This window comes from Cebus imitator, unplaced genomic scaffold, assembly GCF_001604975.1.
Source record: "Cebus imitator isolate Cc_AM_T3 unplaced genomic scaffold, Cebus_imitator-1.0 Scaffold84, whole genome shotgun sequence".
In the NCBI taxonomy this organism is placed as follows: Eukaryota; Metazoa; Chordata; class Mammalia; order Primates; family Cebidae; genus Cebus; species Cebus imitator.
In genome coordinates this window covers 4,558,225-4,576,559 of record NW_016107399.1, presented here as the reverse complement: position 1 = coordinate 4,576,559, position 18,335 = coordinate 4,558,225, and the positions used below count along the sequence as shown (strand labels likewise).

The 18,335-nt window shown below is 39.9% G+C and overlaps 1 protein-coding gene across 1 annotated transcript in view; it reads left to right on the top strand.

The window, feature by feature from the left end:
- The first annotated feature begins 10,934 nt into the window (after nt 1–10,934).
- The window catches only part of LOC108308270 (peptidyl-prolyl cis-trans isomerase A-like), an 8,764-nt gene continuing 1,363 nt past the window's right edge, over nt 10,935–18,335 (top strand). Inside the window, exon 1 of the mRNA XM_037740518.1 lies at nt 10,935–11,052. Within this exon, the coding sequence (XP_037596446.1) occupies nt 10,935–11,052 (118 nt within the window). The remainder of the gene's footprint in view (nt 11,053–18,335) is intronic.

Sequence of the window (18,335 nt, the reverse complement as noted above, 5' to 3'; positions counted from 1 at the left end):
GGCGGATCACAAGGTCAGAAGATCAAGACCATGCTGGCCAACATGGTAAAACCCCATCTTTAAAAACAAAAAAAAATTGATGTAAGAAATTGAAGAGTACATTAAAAAATGAAAAGATAATCTGTGTTCATGGATTGGAAGAGTCAATATTATTAAAATTTTGTCCATACTATCCAAAGCAATCTACAGAATCAATGCAAGCCCAATCAAAATACCAATGGCATTCTTCACAGAAATAGAAAAAAATCCTAATATTTATATGGAACCACAAAAGACCAGAATAGCCAAAGCTATCCTGAGCAAAAAGAAAAAAACAGAAGGAATCATATTACCTGACTTCAAATTATACTAAGGAGCTATTGTAACCAAAACAGCATGGTACTGGCATAAAAACAGACATGTAGACCAATGGAACAGAATAGAAAACCCAGAGGAAATAAGTCCTACAGTAAATTCATTTTCCACAGAGGTGCCAAGGACATACATCAGAGAAAGGGCAGTCTCTTCAATACATGGTGCTGACACAAACTGGGAAACCTAAAAGAAATGGATGAATTCCTGAAACATACAATCTCCACAACAAGATCAATAACAAGTTTCAAAATTGAATTAGTAATAAAAAAATTTACCAACCAGAAAGAACTCTGGGCCAGATGGATTTACAGCTGATTTTTACCAGACATATAAAGAGCTGGTACCAATCCTACTGAAACTATTTTAAAAAATAGAGAAGGAGGGACTCCTCCCTAACTCATTCTATGAGACTAGCATCATTCTGATACCAAAACTTGGCAGGAAAAAAAATCTTCAGGCCAATATCCCTGATAAACATACATGCAAAAATCCTCAACAAAATATTAGCAAATTCAATTCAACATGATCAAGAAATCTTTATTCCTGGGATGAAAGGTTGGGTCAAGATATATAAATCAATCAATAAATGTGATTCATCAAATAAACAAAACTAAAAACAAAACCACATGTTCATCTCAATAGATGCAGAAAAGGTTTTTGATTAAATTCAACCTCCCTTCATGTTAAAAATCCTCAATGAACTAGGCATCAAAAAGGCACATACCTCAAAATGATAGCCATCTATGACAAATCCACAGTGAACATCACACTGAAGAGGCAAAAGCTGAAAGCATTTCTCTTGAGAACCAGAACAAGACAAGGATGCTCACTCTCACCACTCCTATTTGACACAGTACTGGAAGTTCTAGCCGGGGTAATCAGGCAAAAGAATAATAAAAGGTATCCAAATAGGAAGAGAGGAAGTCAAACTATCCTTCATATATTGTAGACGATATGATTCTATACCTAGAAAACCCCACAGTCATCCAACGATTAGCTCCTGGAAAAAAAGAAAAGAAAAGAAGAAAAGAAAAAAAAGAAAGAAAAGAAAACCCCACAGTCTCTGCCCAAAGGCTCATAGATATGATGAACAAATTCAGCAAAGTTTCAGAATACAAAATCAATGTACAAAATCACTAGCATTTCTATACACCAACAACCTCCAAGTTGACAGCCAAATTATGAATGCAATACCATTCACAGCAGCCACACACACACACACACACACACACACACACACACACACACACAAAAGACTAAAACACCTAGGAATATGGCTAACAAGGGATGTGAATGATCACAACAATAAGAACAAGCAGAAACACTGCTAAAAAAAAAAAAACAAAAACAAAGATGACAGCAACAAATGGAAAAACATTCTATGCTCATAAATAGAAAGAATCAATATTGTTAAGATGGCCATACTGCCCAAAGCAATTTACAGATTCAATACTATTCCTATAAAAATACCAGCATTTTTTACAGATTTTGAAAATATCATTTTAAAATTCATTTGGGACCAAAAAGGAGCCCAAATAGCCAAAGCAATCCTAAGCAAAAAGAACTATGCTTGAGTCATCAAACAACTCAACTTTAAACTATACTACAAGGCTACAACAGTAACTGCAATAGCATGGTATTGGTACAAAAGTAGGCATAGAGATCACTGGTACAGGTTAGAAAACCCAAAAAAAGACATACACCTACAACCATCTGATCTTCAACAAAGCTGACAATAACAAGCAATGGAGAAAGGACGTCCTATTCAATAAACGGTATAGAGATAACTGGCTAGTTATCTCAATCTTCTCAGTATGCAGAAGATTGAAACTGGACGTCTATTTATCATCAAATATAAAAATCAACTCAAGGTGGACTAAAGACTTAAATGTAAAACCTAAAACTATAAAAACCCTGGAAGAAAACCTAGGAAATATTATTCTATGCACTGGCCCTGTCAAAGACTTCATGATGAAGATGTCAAAAGCAATTGCGATGAAAACAAAAATTGGCCAGGTCCAGTGGCTCACAGCTGTAATCCCACAACTTTAGGAGCCCAAGGCAGGTGGATCATTTGAGCAGAGGAAGTTGAGACCAGCCTGGCCAACATGGCAAAACTCCATCTCTACAAAAAATACAAAAATGAGCTGGGCATGGTGGTACATGTCTTAGTCTCAGCTGCTCAGAAGGTTGAGGGAGGAGGACCACTTGAGCCTGGGCAGTGGAAGTTGCAGTGAGCCAAGGTCATGCCACTGCACTCCAGCTTGGGTGACAATAGCAAGACCCTGTCTCGGAAAAAAGAAAAAAAAATATTGAAAGTGGGACCTAATTAAACTTCAGAGGTCCTGCACAGCAAAACAAACAAACAAACAAACAAAAACTAACGATAGGGTACACAGGCAACCTACAGAATGGGAGAAAGTAATTTGCAAAGTATGCTTTTAAAAAAGGTCTAATATCCAGCATTTATAAAGTACTTAAATAAATCAACAAGCAAAAAAAAAAACTTTATTAAAAAACAGGCGAAGGAAATGAACAGACACTTCTCAAAAAAGACATACAAGCAGCCAAAAAGCTTATGAAAAAAATGTTCAATATCACTAATTATTAGAGAAATGCAAATCAAAACCACAATTAGTTACAATCTCACACCAGTCTGAATGGCTACTACTAAAAACTCAAAAAGTAACAGATGCTGGTGAGGCTGAGGAGAAAAGAGAATGTTTATACACTGCTGGTGGGAATGCAAATTAGTGCAGCCACTGTGGAAAAAAGTCTGGAGATTTCTCAAATAATTAAAACAGAACCAGCACTACACCCAGCAATTTCATTATTGTGTTTATACTAAAAGAAACATAAAGCATTTCTCCATAAAGACACATGCACACCAATGTTCACCACACACTATTCACAACAGCAAAGACATGGAATCAACCTGGATTCCCAACAATAGTGGACTGGATAAAGAAAATGCAGTGCATATACACCATGAAATACTACACAGCCATAAGAAAGAATGAGATCATGTCTTTTGCAGCAACATAGATGGTCATTATCCTAAGTGAATTTACACAGGAACAGAAAATCAGATACTGCCTGTCCTCACTTATAAGAGAGAGCTAAATGCTGCATACACATGGATACAAAGAAGGGAATGATAGACATTGGGGCCTACTTGAGAATGGAGGGTGGGAGGAGGGTGAGGATTGACAAACTACTATCAGGTATTATGCTAATTGCCTAGGTGACAAAATTAGCTGTACACCAAACCCTGAAACATGCAATTTACCCATTTAACAAACCTGCACATGTACCACTTAGGCCTAAAATAAAAGTTGGAAAGAAAAAAAATTAAAAAATAAAAATTGGGGGTCAATAGAGATGAATCTTATGATAAATAAATAAATAATGCTGGTAAATTGAATATCCCTATGCAGAAGAATGAAACTAAACCCCATCTCACCCCACATACAAAAATCAAATCAAAATGGACTAAAGACTTAAATCTAGGACCTCAAACTATGAAACTATTAATACCAACAGAAAACATAGGGGAAACTCTCCAGGACATTAGTCTGAGCAAAGACTTCTTGAGTAATACCACAAAACCACAGACAACCAAAGCAAAAATAGACAAAGGAGACCACATCAAGTTATTAATAAAAAGCTTCTGCATAGCGAAGGAAACTATCAACAAAGTGAAGTGACAACCCACAGAATAGGAGAAAATATTTGCAAACCATCAACCTGACAAGGGATTAATACCCAGAGTATATCAGGAGCTCAAAAAACTCAACTGGAAAAAAATCTAATAATCTGATTTTAAAATAGGCAAAAGATCTGAACAGACATTTCTCAGAAGATATGCAAATTGTGAATGGGTATATAAAAAGTGCTCTACACCACTGACCATCAGAGAAATGAAAATGAAAACTACAATGAGATATCATCTCACGCTAGATAAAATGACTTTTATCTAAAATACAGGCAATAGCAAAAGCTGGGGAGGATGTGGATAAAAGGGAACCCATACACACTGTTGGTTTGAATATAAATTAGTGCAACCACTATGGAGAACAGTATGGTGGTTCCTCAAAAAACTAAAAATAGAACTACCATATGATCCAGCAATCTCACTTCTAGGTATATACCCCCAAATAAAGGAAATCAGTATATTTAAGACATACCTACACTCCCCTGTTTATTGCAGCACTATTCACAATAGCCAAAATCTGGAAGCACCCTAAGTATCCATTAACAGACAAATGTATAAAGAAAATCTGGTTCATATACACAATGGAGTACTATTCAGCCATAAAAAAGAATGAAAGCCTGTCACTTGCAACAACATGAATGGAACTGGAGGTCATTATGTTAATTGAACTAAGCCGGGCACAGAAAGACAAATTTTACATGTTCTCACTAATGTATGGGAGTTAAAATTAAAACAATTAAACTCAGAGAGTAGAATGCAAATTACCAAAGGCTGGGAAGTGCAGTGGGAGAGTGGTAGAAAGTGGAGATGGTTAATGGGTACAAAAATATAATTAGAATGAATAAAATCTAGTATTTGATAGCACAAAAGAGTGACTACAGTCACAATAATTTATTGTATATTTTTAAATAACTAAAAGAGTATAATTGAAATGTTTACAACCACAAAGAAATGACAAATATTTGATTGAAGTGATGGATACCCCATTTACCCTCTTGTGATTATTGTGCATTACATTCCTATGTCAAAATATCTCATGTGCCCCATAAATATATATACCTGCTATGTACCCATAACATTAAAAATTATTATTATTATTATTATCTTTATTTTTGGAGACAGATTCTCACTCTGTCACCCAGGCTGGAGTGCAGTGGTGTGATCTTGGCTCACTGCAACCTTCACCTCACAGGTTCAAGCAATTCTCCTGCCTCAGCCTCTCAAGTAGCTGGAATTACAGGTACTCACCACCACACCTGGCTAATTTTTGTAATTTTTATTAGAAATAGGGTTTCACCATGTTGGCCAGGCTGCTCTTGAACTCCTCACCTCAAGTGATTCATCTGCCTCGGCCCCCTAAAATGCTGGGATTACAGGCATGAGCCACAGCACCCGGCCTGAAAATAAAATGTTTTTAAACAATTTTTTTAAGTGAATAAAATGACTGCTTTTTAGCCCTATGAGTAAATAAAACACAAGATTTTGCAATCTAATTTTTAAATTTAACAATATATAAAGAATATTTTCTCATGTCACCAAATACTTGTCTACATTATTTTGACATTTGCAAATTATCCCATCTTGTAAATGAGCCATGTTTTATTTAACCAACCTAATATTATTATTTAGTATTTTTCTTTTTTTATAATTTTAAACAATTAAATTCCAGATAAATATTTAGGAACATCTATGATTGTTTTCTTACGCTGCATTTTTAGAAGTAGCGTTGACAATAATAAAACACGCTAATCATATTCACATCTTATTTATAACAATCTTATAAGGTAAATGGTAAAATTATATCCATTTTATGGGTGAGTAACTTGAAGACCACAGGTATCTAGACAATGACTACTAAAGCCATTTTTTAACCCAGGGAATCCAAACAGATAGCATCATTTTAACCCTTCTATGTCCAGGAATTCATTCATTCAGTGACACAATGAGAAAACCAGGAGATCCTAATTATCTCCATAAGATAGATGAAAAAAACAAGAAAGAAAGGAAAAAAGGACTTGTCCAATATTCAATGAACCAGGGAACAGTTAGGAAAGGAATGACTCAGCCAGGCACAGTGGCTCACGTCTGTAATCCCAGCACTTTGGGAAGCCAAGGAGGGTGGATTCCTTGAGGTCAGGAGTTCGAAACCAGCCTGGCCAACATGGCAAAACCCTGTCTCTACTAAAAATAAAAATAAGAAATTAGCCTGGCATGGTGGTGGGCACCTGTAATCCCAGCTACTCGGGAGGCTGGGGCCTACGTCAGCGCATGGAACACTTAAGAACACCAGTAGACTTTTGTTTCCAACTTTGAAAGGGAGCTGATCTCTGGTATTTACTGATAAAGAAGCAACTGGCAGCTGCATATGGAGCCCTTCAGGTTTGTGAGAGTGTGACAGGACAGACTGCTTCATGTGAATGACATTCAAGGGTAACCACCCCCCAGACTGGGACAACACAGACATCCACCTTAGCAAACAGAACAGCGGAGCACCCTGAGGATGAGCCCGTTAGCAGAAGAATTACAAGAAGTCTTGGAACGTGCAGTCTTGATGCAAGATAAAGCCATGGGTCAGCCTGAGGCACTCTTAAACCCTGAATCATCACCGTTTAAAGAAGGGCACCTCCCCAATCCTGATGGGGCATGGTATATGGATGGGTCCAGCCAGGGTGCTACTGCTGCCTGGACCATTCTCGCAGTCCAGCCTAGTACTGATACCATATGGTTTGATACTGGGTGTAGACAAAGTAGTCAATGGGCTGAACTCAGGGCAGTGTGGATGGTGATCACCAAGGAGGAGACACCTATGGAAATCTACAAGGATAGCTGGGCAGCTTATCAAGGCCTGACCTTGTGGTTAACTCCCTAGAAGTTACAGAATTGGCTAGTTGACCACCGGCCCATTTGGGGCCAGACCATGTGGCAAAACCTATGGGAAACGGTCCACCAAAAGGACATCACTATGTATCATGTGCCAGGCCATGGGCCCCCATCCAGTTACAGAAACACACCAAGGATGACCTTCTTCGACCAGGTATGGGGATGAAAGATAACCCATTGTTGCCTGCCACAATGTCCCTAAAGGCAGGGGAATAAAAAACCTGGCTTTGGCCATCGGCCCTCCAAGCACCCCATTGCCAATGGTTAGCTATTGTAACCCCCAAAAGGAGGACCTACAGTATGATTTACATTTCACTCCTTAGGTATTTAATATATGGCTTCCGTGACTGATCATCCATAGGAGAACAGCTTGGGGAGAAACCCTCCTCCGGGGTTCACATGTATTATCTGTGTGGCCTATTATGAGCTACCCAGTGACTTTGGCATAGATACAGGATCCAAAGGAACCATGGGGAGCTGAGAATGTGTGGTGCCAATGCCTAGAGCTTCTGGGCTAGGTAGCTGCATTGTTATCCAGAAATGAAAAGTGGGCTTGCATGTTGCCTGAAGGGCATGATTTACCCCTGTTAGTACCTGTGCTTGCTTTATCATTTCAACCATAGGTTGATATGCTCCAGCAGCACCGTGGACTAGGCCTGCAACCACACGGAGGTCACCCATGTTTCCAACTGTTGGATCTGCACCGCCCTTCCAGCAGCAGCTGTGGACGGCTTGCCCGGGCACACACATCCAGCTTCTATAGAAAACAGGACATGGTTAGAGACTTGGCATGGCCGACGTTTGGAACACAACAAGCTTTGGATATAGGATGCCACAAAACCCATAGCATGCCCACCCCCGGCTGACCCATAGCGACTATGATGGATAGGGCTGGTTAGTGGGAGAATATGTGGTGCCCCCACCACACGTACCACAATGTATAGAGCAGCATTGGGGCAACGTCACCGTGGGGTGCTTACTGCCACAGCCTGCACAAATATATGTCACCACACCAACATATGTTATATTTGTGCAGGCTATGGTGGGTAACCACCCCACAGTGGAATAGGCAACCTCATCACTGCTGGGCCTCAATGGACTTTGTGGCCCCTGGAAATTTATAGGTCTATGAAGACACAGGATGGTCATATTTGCCAGTGAATTGGACGGGCTGCAGTACCTAGAGGGGGGCTTATGTGCTTGCCAGTGTTATTCCCACATTACCCAGACGCCCACATAACTGGGAGGCACCGCATTCTCAGTTTTTGTGAGTGCAGCCAGGCCACTGGTGGCTCTACCCCTTAGCATTACGCATCCCTAGAGCAGGTGCCATAACTGTGGAAATGCAAGTTACAGCCCAAACAGATCACACTGCTCGAGCCTTGAATTACACCTGAGTCGCCCTCCTTCTGTTGACAGATGAGGTTGATCAAACCAGGAAGGTGGTACTGCAGAACCGATGGCGCTAGACATATCAACGGCTGCCCAAGGTGGCACCTGTGTCCTTTTGGGAACACAGTGTTGCACCTTCATCCTTGACAATCAAATCAACATAACAGCAGCTTTGCAAGGAGTTTCCCGGGAAATCAAGGCAGTTGAGAGTCTTGCTGATGACTCCTTACAGACATGAGGAGTAGGCTCTGGCCTCTACTGGACCCTAACAATTATGGGCAGCATAGTGGGAATATTAGTAGTGAGTTATTTAATGTATCAAGGTGTAATGAGGCAAAAACTGATATTAAGAAAAATTATTTAATTACATTTAGAGGCATCATATTTATTGAGGCATTTTTAAGAGAAAACTGATATTTCATAAACATTTTTTTCAAGAACATTTTTATTTTTAAATATTTGAGAGCCAGGCACAGTGGCTCACCCTTGTGATCTAAACATTTTGGGAGGCCAAGGCAGGAGGATCACTTGAGGAATTCAAGACCAGCATGGACAACATAGTGAGACCTTGTCTCTATAAAAAATTAAAGAGAAATTAGCTATTTATAGTGGTGCATACCTGTAGTCCCAGCTACCTGAGAGGCTGAATGGAAAGGATCCCTTGAGCTCAGTAGTTGGAAGTTAAAGTAAGCCATGATTGTACCACTATACTCCAGCCTGAGCAACAAAGCAAGATCTTATCTCTGAAAAAAAAAAAATTACACACCTTTGCTGTATTTGAGATAGTCCAAATGTGAAAACATTAAAAGATAACTTCCCATTCAGAAATCAGAAAACATTTTTCAATAAGGAATAATAAAACGATTATGTTTTAAGTCAAATGTTACATGCTTCTTCTCAGGTTCTGGGAATGCTGCACTTTCAACAAAGTGTCCAATCAACTAAAACCAAGACACAGACATCCCCCCGCAAAAAAATCAATGCAATTAAAAAAAAAAATACTGACAATTCCCCATCTATGAAGACTATGAAGAAGCTATGCCCTGGTGATTTAATGTGAGGATGGAGACGTAGATGTCATGCAAACCCGAGCCCCGTAAAACTGTGGCTTGAATGAAGCACTGCAAGAGAAGTACAGGAAAGCCTTCACTTGGGAAGGCTCCAAGAATGATGGACATGAGTGCATCAAACAGCCAGGCACAAAAGGGTCTAGAACTACTTTACTCCCAGCACAGGCATGTCTGATTCTCACATTAGACAGCTGAGTTTTATGCCTATAGACTTCTAGCTATTTATGCAAACATCTGAGATGCATTTTCAGTTGCTTACACAGAGAGCTCCAGCTTGCAAGTGGAAGTGTCATGAGGGGGCCCAGGCAGGAAGACTACTCACCTGAGACTTTCTCCTCAGCTTGAGGCCTGCAGGTGCCCACCTTCCCCATGTGGGCCACCTTATCAGAAGGAATCTGAAATGTTGAAGTCCACAGGAAACAGTAAAAAAAATGCAGATTCAAGAATCTGCCACAAATGGCCCTCTGTCCACAGGCAATTAATTTTGCGGTATCTTTTTCTTCACATGCTAGAAAGAGCTAAAAATAAATATTTGAGATCTCTCAAACACCCTCTGATTTTAGAGATGGGGCTCATGATAACAAGGATAGGGGTGAACTCCCTGGCATCACTTCACCCATTCATTCATCCGCTGAGTGTTTACTTTGTCCCAGGTATATCAGACCTCAGGGAGCTTACAGTTAGGAGGAGACCAACAAGTTTCCTGCAGTGGAAGTTTGGAAGGAAGCACAGAACAGAGAAAGCCTGCCATTCCCTGCTAGAACTAGGGACATCTTCACACAGCAGGAACACATAACCTCAGTTTTGAAGTAGACGTTTGCCTTGCGCCCGGGAAGAACTATATTCCAGGAAAAGGAGAATATTCCATAAAAAGTTCAGGAGTATTCAAATAGCAGCAAGTTCAGCCAGTGGAATATCAGACTAGAGAGGAAATGATTAAGGGCTTTGAATGTTCTGTATTTCCCACAAGGAAATAACATTTGTTACTATCATACTTATAGCAGAGAAATGCAACTAGAATGTAAAACCTATGCCTTTAAGGAGAAGGTTACTTAGGACAAGAGGTAAAACTAAAAAGAGACTAGTGTGAAATACCTGTAAAGCAATTGCGGTGGTGAAGTTGAAAATCACAAAAGGTGAAAGATGAAAGGAGGAGGGAGGAAGGGAAGGTGGGGGCAGAGGTTGAAAAACTATCAATTACTCTGCTCATTAACTGGGTGATGGATCAATCGTACCTCACACCTCAGCACCATGCAAAATATGATGTCACAAACCTGCACATGTACCCTCTGAATATAAAATACAAGTTGAAATTATTTTTTTTAAAGAAAGGTGGAACATGATTGAAGTTTAGCAAACACTGCTATAAGTGATTAGGAAACACTGAACAATTTTAAGCAAGTTGACAAACTAATCAGATTTGCAATTTCAGAAGAATGCTTTGGTGCCAGCATGGAAGCTGGGTGGGAAAGCAATGGGACTGCAGACAGGCAGGGAAACTGCTGCAGAAATCTTCAAGAAGGATGGGGATGCGGAAGAGGCAGGTGCAACGCGGGAAAGGCCATAGCAGATATGAGAGCTATTTAAAAGGTAGAATCCATAGGAACTGGTCATCACCAGATATGGCTATTAAGGGAGAAGGTACCCAGGATGACTGTTCAGCTGTCCAATTGGACAACAGGGCAAATGACAGGACCATTCTCCCACACAGAGAACACAAGAAGAGTTGGGAGGAATGATGTTGCAGGTCCACCACGAGCAGGGGCATTAATTTTGATGAACAGTCTGTAGTTCACAAGCTGGCTGTAAACACACCCACGGACACCAACTTGAATATTGGGAACAGGGACCCGGGAAAGGAGATGCCCCATGCTGCGACCTCCAGACTGGAACCCTGCTGAAATGATTAGGAGGGCGAAATGTTTCTCTTCTGCTGGACAGCGTAAGTTCCATCTCACAGACCCAGCAGCTGCCCTGCAGCTAGTTGTTGAGGGAGGCAAGAGAGCTATTAATTAAGTCTAGCTGACATCTGATAGTACTGCTGTGTCCTCTGGCACACAGTGGCCCCTGTCTCCAATTTAAAGGGCAGAAATTAAAAGCCATGCAACCTGACCTCACAAGCTTGAGCTCGCCTGAACTGTGGCCGGATCCCTAGACATACACCAGGCAGAATCCACGTCTGCACATTTAGTTCCTGCAGGCCTGAAGAAACCTAACACCTTTTCCCACCCACTTCCAGTGTCACCAGGAAATTAGCACTCACCCAAGTACTGGGTCATAATTAAACTAAACAAAAAGACAGCTGCTCCTACCTTTCTTTTTTAATCACCAACATGCGGCCTTGGGGATTACCAGCTTTGGGCTGATTTAGGGAGGATTACTCTTTCATTAGTTTCCAGGGTCAGTTCCAATACACTGTCATAAGAGCCCTTTAAGATCCCCTTCCATGACTGAAAGGTTAGGTTTTTGCAAGCCACTGACAGCCTACTATTTGTCAGACCCCACAAATATCTGATTTTTAACCAGAAACAACACCCCAAAATGATTCTGCACCGATTTTCTAGGTGTCTAGGAGATATCATTCTAAATCCTCAATGTAGTCTCTAAAAATGAGAAGGAACAAATGTGGGATAGAAATATGGCCGACCCTTTATGTAAAAAGTCAAAAAATCCTTGAATTTCCTACAACTACCGCAATGTACATCTACCGCCCTTATGCAGCTAAACCAAGAGACGCAAGCAAGCTGATAACACGAGTGAAGGCTGGGCACATCAGACTGGGGAAAAGGTGAGGCACACATCCACCCAGATGCATCAGAAAAAAATGTAACTATTGTGTGTGGATAAGCAAAATGTCTGTTGGCTAAAGTTAGCCTGCCTGTTCTCAACTTCCTTTGTCTATTTATACTTTCATTCACTCAGAAAATATTTCTTAAGTGCCTATTATCCCTTGGGTGGTTAGCAAACATAGACACAGCCTATGCCCTCATAGAACCTCGTAGACAATGGTACTGAGTCAGGGAGGTCAGAGAAGGCCTCCCGGAGGATGTGAGGCTTACTCTGCAATCTGAAGGATACGCAGGGTAGCTTGGCAAACAAGAGAAATACAGGTTTGAAGTGCAAAGTAGGAATAGCACATACAAAGACCATATGGCAAGGGGGAACATGACAAGAGGAGCAATGACAGGCAAAATGACAACGAAAAGGTGGGCTGAAGCCAGATCATATAAAACCACAAAGCCTTGTAGACCAAAGTGTGGAACATTGCCTTATGTAATGGAAAAATGAATTTTGAAAAGATCACACTAGCTACAATGACGAGAATGTGTTAGAAGGCTGTTAGAATAGATGTGGATAGAAAAAATGAGTAAACTATTTATATACCCCCTAGCAAGCGATGGTGGTAACCTGGATCCCTTGTATTACTTCTCAGAATCACAAACGCCATATTGACTCCCCTGCAAAATAACTTGAGTCAAAAATGGCCTCCTTCCGGGTGTGGTGGCTCACGCCTGTAATCTCATCACTTTGAGAGGCCAAAGCAGGAGGATCACTTGAGGTCAGGAGTTGAAGACCAGCCTGGCCAACATGGTGAAATCCCATTGCTACTAAAAATACAAAAAATTAGCCAGCCATGGTGGCACACACCTATAGTCCCAGCTACTTGAGAGAAGGAGGTGGGAGAATTCCCAACTGCAATGAGCTGACATCATGCCATTGCACTCCAGCCTGGGCAACAGAGTGAGACTCTGCCTTTAAAAAAAAAAAAAAAAAAAAAAAAAAAAAAAAAAAAAAAAAAAAAAAAAAAAAAAAAAAAAAAAAAAAAAAAAAAAAAAAAGTGGCCTCTTTTAATCTTCAAGGGTGGCTCCAGTTCTTGGATTCCAAATTTGGTGCACCACTCTGTATCTGCTTTCTCATGTGACACCCTTTCTCACCATAGCAATGGAGTCTTCATTCACAGCACCTTGGCTAATTTCATTTTTTCTATACTAAAGATAGAAAAAAAATCCTAAGACCTGAAAACTTTTTATTCTGACTCCATTTTGAAGTCCTGGGATTTTGTGAACCATTTCAGCTCTATCACAGCTTCCTTGCAGTGGGCAATTAGAATTGTACCCAGTATTTTGGTACAAAAACACCATGGGAAGATCTGCTTTGTTTACAGTATCTTTCCACCCATGTCCATAAGGATCCCAAAATGCCTTCCAAGGTCATAAATGGAAAGCTGGGGCCCATGATCACTATATTAGTCCATTTTTGTATTTAGTCCATACAAAGAAATACCTGGCCAGGCACAGTTGCTCACACCTATAACCCCAGAACTTTGGGAGGCCAAAGTGGATGGATCACCTGAGGTCAGGAGTTCAAGACCAGCCTGGCCAACATGGTAAAACCCCATCTCTACTAAAAATACAAAAACTAGCCAGGCATGGAGGTGGGTACCTGTAATTCCAGCTACCTCAGAGGCTGAGGCACAAGAATTACTTGAATCCAGGAGGCGGCAGTTGCAGTGAGCCAAGATTGCACCACTGCATGCCACCCTGGGAGAGACAGTAAGACTCTGACTCAAAAAAAATAATAAGACAGACCTGAGACTGGGTAATTTATAAAGAAAATAGGTTTAATTGGCTCACAGTTCTGCAGGCTTTACATGACGCATAGTGCTAACATATGCTTGTGGTGGGAGCCTCAGGAAGCTTACAAACATGGTGGAAGAAGAAAATGAGACAGCACATCACAGGCTGAGAGCAGGAGCAAGAGAGGGGCTGGGGGAGGTACCACACTCTCTTAAACAACTAGATCTCGCATGAACTACCAGAGTGAGAACTCACTCATCACCAAGGGGATGGTGCAACGCCATTCATGAGGGATCCACTTGTGATCCAAACACTTCCCACCAGGCCCCACCGCCAATATTGGGGATTACATTTCGACATGAAATTTCGAGAGGACAAACCTCCAAATCATATCAATTACATAGTTTGGTTTGCTTTTCATCATATGCTTAGTCCTCTCCACTTTTATGTTCATTGATAAGACTTAGGTGTTCCAGTACTTTTACATTGGCTTGGAATTTTTACTTTTCAGGTGAACTTTGCATCATCTATAAACTTCTCAATTTTACTTTGTACTTCCTCTTTGAGGAATATGTATATGAAAAAGTTAAAATAGAAGCAATCTCAATTTTGATCCTCCATGGACCTCACTATTTGACATATTCCTATATTTCATACTTTAATCTCCTCAATCTCACAGTAATTTAATACAGTTTTGCTTGCTTGTTCAGAAAATGAAATATTTCTATGTATAAAATCACTAATTTTTTTAAGATATTAGTTTCGTTGATTGACTTACTTATCTTACATCAAGCAATTTGGTATTCTACATAGAAGCTAACATTTTCCCCTTCTTCTTGAGTTAGCCTATGAATACATGACTCCAGGCCAGGTTCAGTAGCTCACGCCTGTAATCCCAATACTTTGGGAGGCCAAGGCAGGCAGATCACCTGAGGTCAAGAGTTCAAGACCAGCCTGACCAACATGGTGAAACCCCGTCTCTACAAAAATACAAAAATTAGCTGGGCATGATGGTAAGAACCTGTAATCCCAGCTACTCAGGGGGCTGAGGCAGGAGAATTGCTTGAACCTGGGAGGCAGAGGTTGCAGTGAGCTGAGATCACATCATTGCACTCCAGTCTGGGCGACAGAGCAAGACTCCATCTCAAAAAACAAACAAACAAAAAAGAATACATGACTCCAGAAAAGGAGCATGATTTCCATGAAACACTTCTGAAGAAAATTAGAGATTTTTATTAATTATCTACTATGTGTATATATAAGTCCAATGAGAATCATATTTAAAAATAGAAAAAATACACATACATATACATAACTAAATGACAACATTTTTTAAATGTGTTCAACTGAATAATTTTACCAAATTTACTAAATATAATGATACCTCCTAATTTTTATTTCCCAAGAAGGCCGAACAAACTACACTGGTTTTGAGAAAGGTAAGAAGAATGAAAACAATTTCACCTTGCCTATGCAAATGTGTTCACACTTTTTTTTTTTTTTTTTTTGCATTCAGCTTTAATATAACTTGAGATAAGATGCCAAGTAAAGGGGAAAAGTATGGGAACTTTCAGTTGGGCAAAATGCAAAAAAATTTAAAATGCAGAGAAGGGTGCTAAATATAGTTATTACTTTTACTAGCCAAAAACATAACCATCATAGAAGCATTAAAAAGCCATTTGTGGCTATGATAGAATCTCAAGAGTTGACAGGAGAGCATTTCTGCTTCTGCTAATGGTAGACTAAGTAACGTGACAAGTAGAAAATTTGTACAGTGTAAAATCATCTGCTTGAAGGCATAAGGAAGCCAACGTGATGAAAAATTACCAGGCCCGAATATGGAGGAAGACAATGGCCAGGTAGGTGAGCCAGATGTTTGAAGTGCATTTCCCAGGGTGTCCTTTGCTGATTCCAATAGCAGAGGCCAAGAATTTGATCAGCATTTTTGAAAGCCTCCTGAGTCTAGGGAGCACGGAGGCTATAGCACAAGGTAGCTGTGGTAAAGACAAGGGGAAATGATTGACCTCCTAGTTTTTTTATTGGGACCTGAAGAGCTTCACCCAGGAGATAGAGTAAACCAAGAGTAACTCAGCTGACAATCACCTTAGGATGACTCCTGAATGCCAGCATTCCCAGCCACCTGCCAGAAGCAAATCTAAATAACCTCTGGAAGATCCCAAGCCTCAGATTATTCAACAAGCCACTCTGCAAACGCAACATCTATCACACAATAATCAGGGAAAGAGGGAAACAAGACAATATGAATGAAACCAAGCGAAACCACAGGACACTAGAAACAGAATAAATAATAGGGGCTTCAGACTACAGACTTAACGGACACATGTTCACCATGGTCAGAGAGCAAAAAGATAGTGTTGGAATTTTTCAGCAAAAACCTGAAAACTATTTTTTTTAAACTGAATGGAAATTCTAGTATTAAAAATACAACTGAACTAAGAACTCAATGTGAGAGGTTAACCACAGTGTATATTAGACATAGCTGAAGAACTGAAAAAGATAACCTCCAGAATGAAATTTGAAGAGACAAAAAAAGCAGCATATAATAGAGTTAGAGATATAAAACATAAAGTAAAACTGTCTAGAGTATTCATCAGCATCCCAAAAGAAGAGAAAGATAATGGAGCAGAAGCAATCCTTGAAGAGATAATGGCTAAGATCTTTTCCAAACTAGTGGAAAACATTGTGCTGAAGACTTGTGAAGCCTTAAAAACTTTAACAGCATAATAAAAAGAAATTGACATGCAGGTATGTCAAGGTTAAATACTGAAAACTAAGAACAAAGAGCCGGATGAAAAGAGACACATTGCACTGATTATCAAAAAACTGACTTAACAGCAATAATGAAAAAAGACAATGAACTGCTATCTTTAAAGTACTGAAATTGCCTAGAATTCTATATCCTATGACAATATCCTTCAAGAATGCAAGAGAAGTACAGAAAATTTTCAGATGAACAAAAATGAGGCAATCTGCCACCAACAAGACCTGTACTAAGGAAAATAGAGTATTCTTCAGATAGAAAAATCTCACAGCTGGGCCCCATGGTTCACGCGTGAATTGAGAGAGATTATATATATATGCTTACATGTAAGTGAGATGAACGACAGCAATGACATAAAAAACAAGAAAGATTAGGACTATTTTATTTATATAAAGTTCCTGCACTACCCATAAAGCTCCCAAAACTTTGGGAGGTCTCAGGTGGGAGGATTACTTGAACCCAGGAGTTCAGGACCAGCCTAGGCAACATGTGAAACCCCATCTCTATAAAAAATACAAAAAATTAGCTGCACATGGTGGCACATGCCTATAGTTCCAGCTACCTGGGAGGCTAAGATGGGAGGATCACCTGAGCTGGGGAGGTAGAGGCTGCGGTGAACCATGATCTCACCACAGCACTCCAGCCTGGGCAAGAATGAGACTCTGTCTCAAAGAAAAGAAAAACTCAGATGAAAGATCAGAGGCACAGGAAGAAATGAAGAGCAACAAAATGATAATATGTGGGTAAACTCCAATAAGTGTTAACTGAATATAGCAATAATACAAATTGTTATTAGGTTTAAATATACATTGAATTCAAATACATGAAGATGGCTGGGCACAGTGGTTCATGCCTGTAATCCCAGCACTTTGGGAGGCCGAGGCGGGCAGATCATGAGGTCAAGAGTTCGAGACCATCCCGACCAACATGGTGAAAGCCTGCCTCTACCAAAAATACAGAAAATATCCAGGCGTGATGGTGTGCACCTGTAGGGCAGGAGAACTGCTTGAACCCAGGAGGCGGAGGTTGCAGTGAGCCGAGGTCCTGCCACTGCACTCTAGCCTGGGCAACAGAATGAGACTCCATTTCAAAAAAAAAAAAAGAAGAAGATAATGACATATAAGTTGGAAGGGGATAAATGAAGTGAAAGTAAAATGTAATCCTTGAAATGTCTGGGAAGGGGCAAAAAAATACAGTTAACATCACACTTTGATATGATAAGGATGCATGTTATAATATCTAGGGTAACCACTAAAGAATAGCCAAAATGTACATAATTTTCAAGCTAATGAGGTGGAGGAATGAGAAACAATATTTAAAATAACCAATCAATCCAAAATAAAGCAACAAGAGAATTGAGAGATTATATATATATGCTTACATGTAAGTGAAATAAATGACAGTAATGACATAAAAAACAGGAAAGACAGAGTAGGACTATTTTATTAATATAAAGTACCTGCACTACCCATAAAGTTCTACAGTGTTATTTGAAACTAGATTTGGATCAACTGTAAATATATACTGCAAATTCTATGGCAACCACCAAAAAAGTTAAAAAAAAA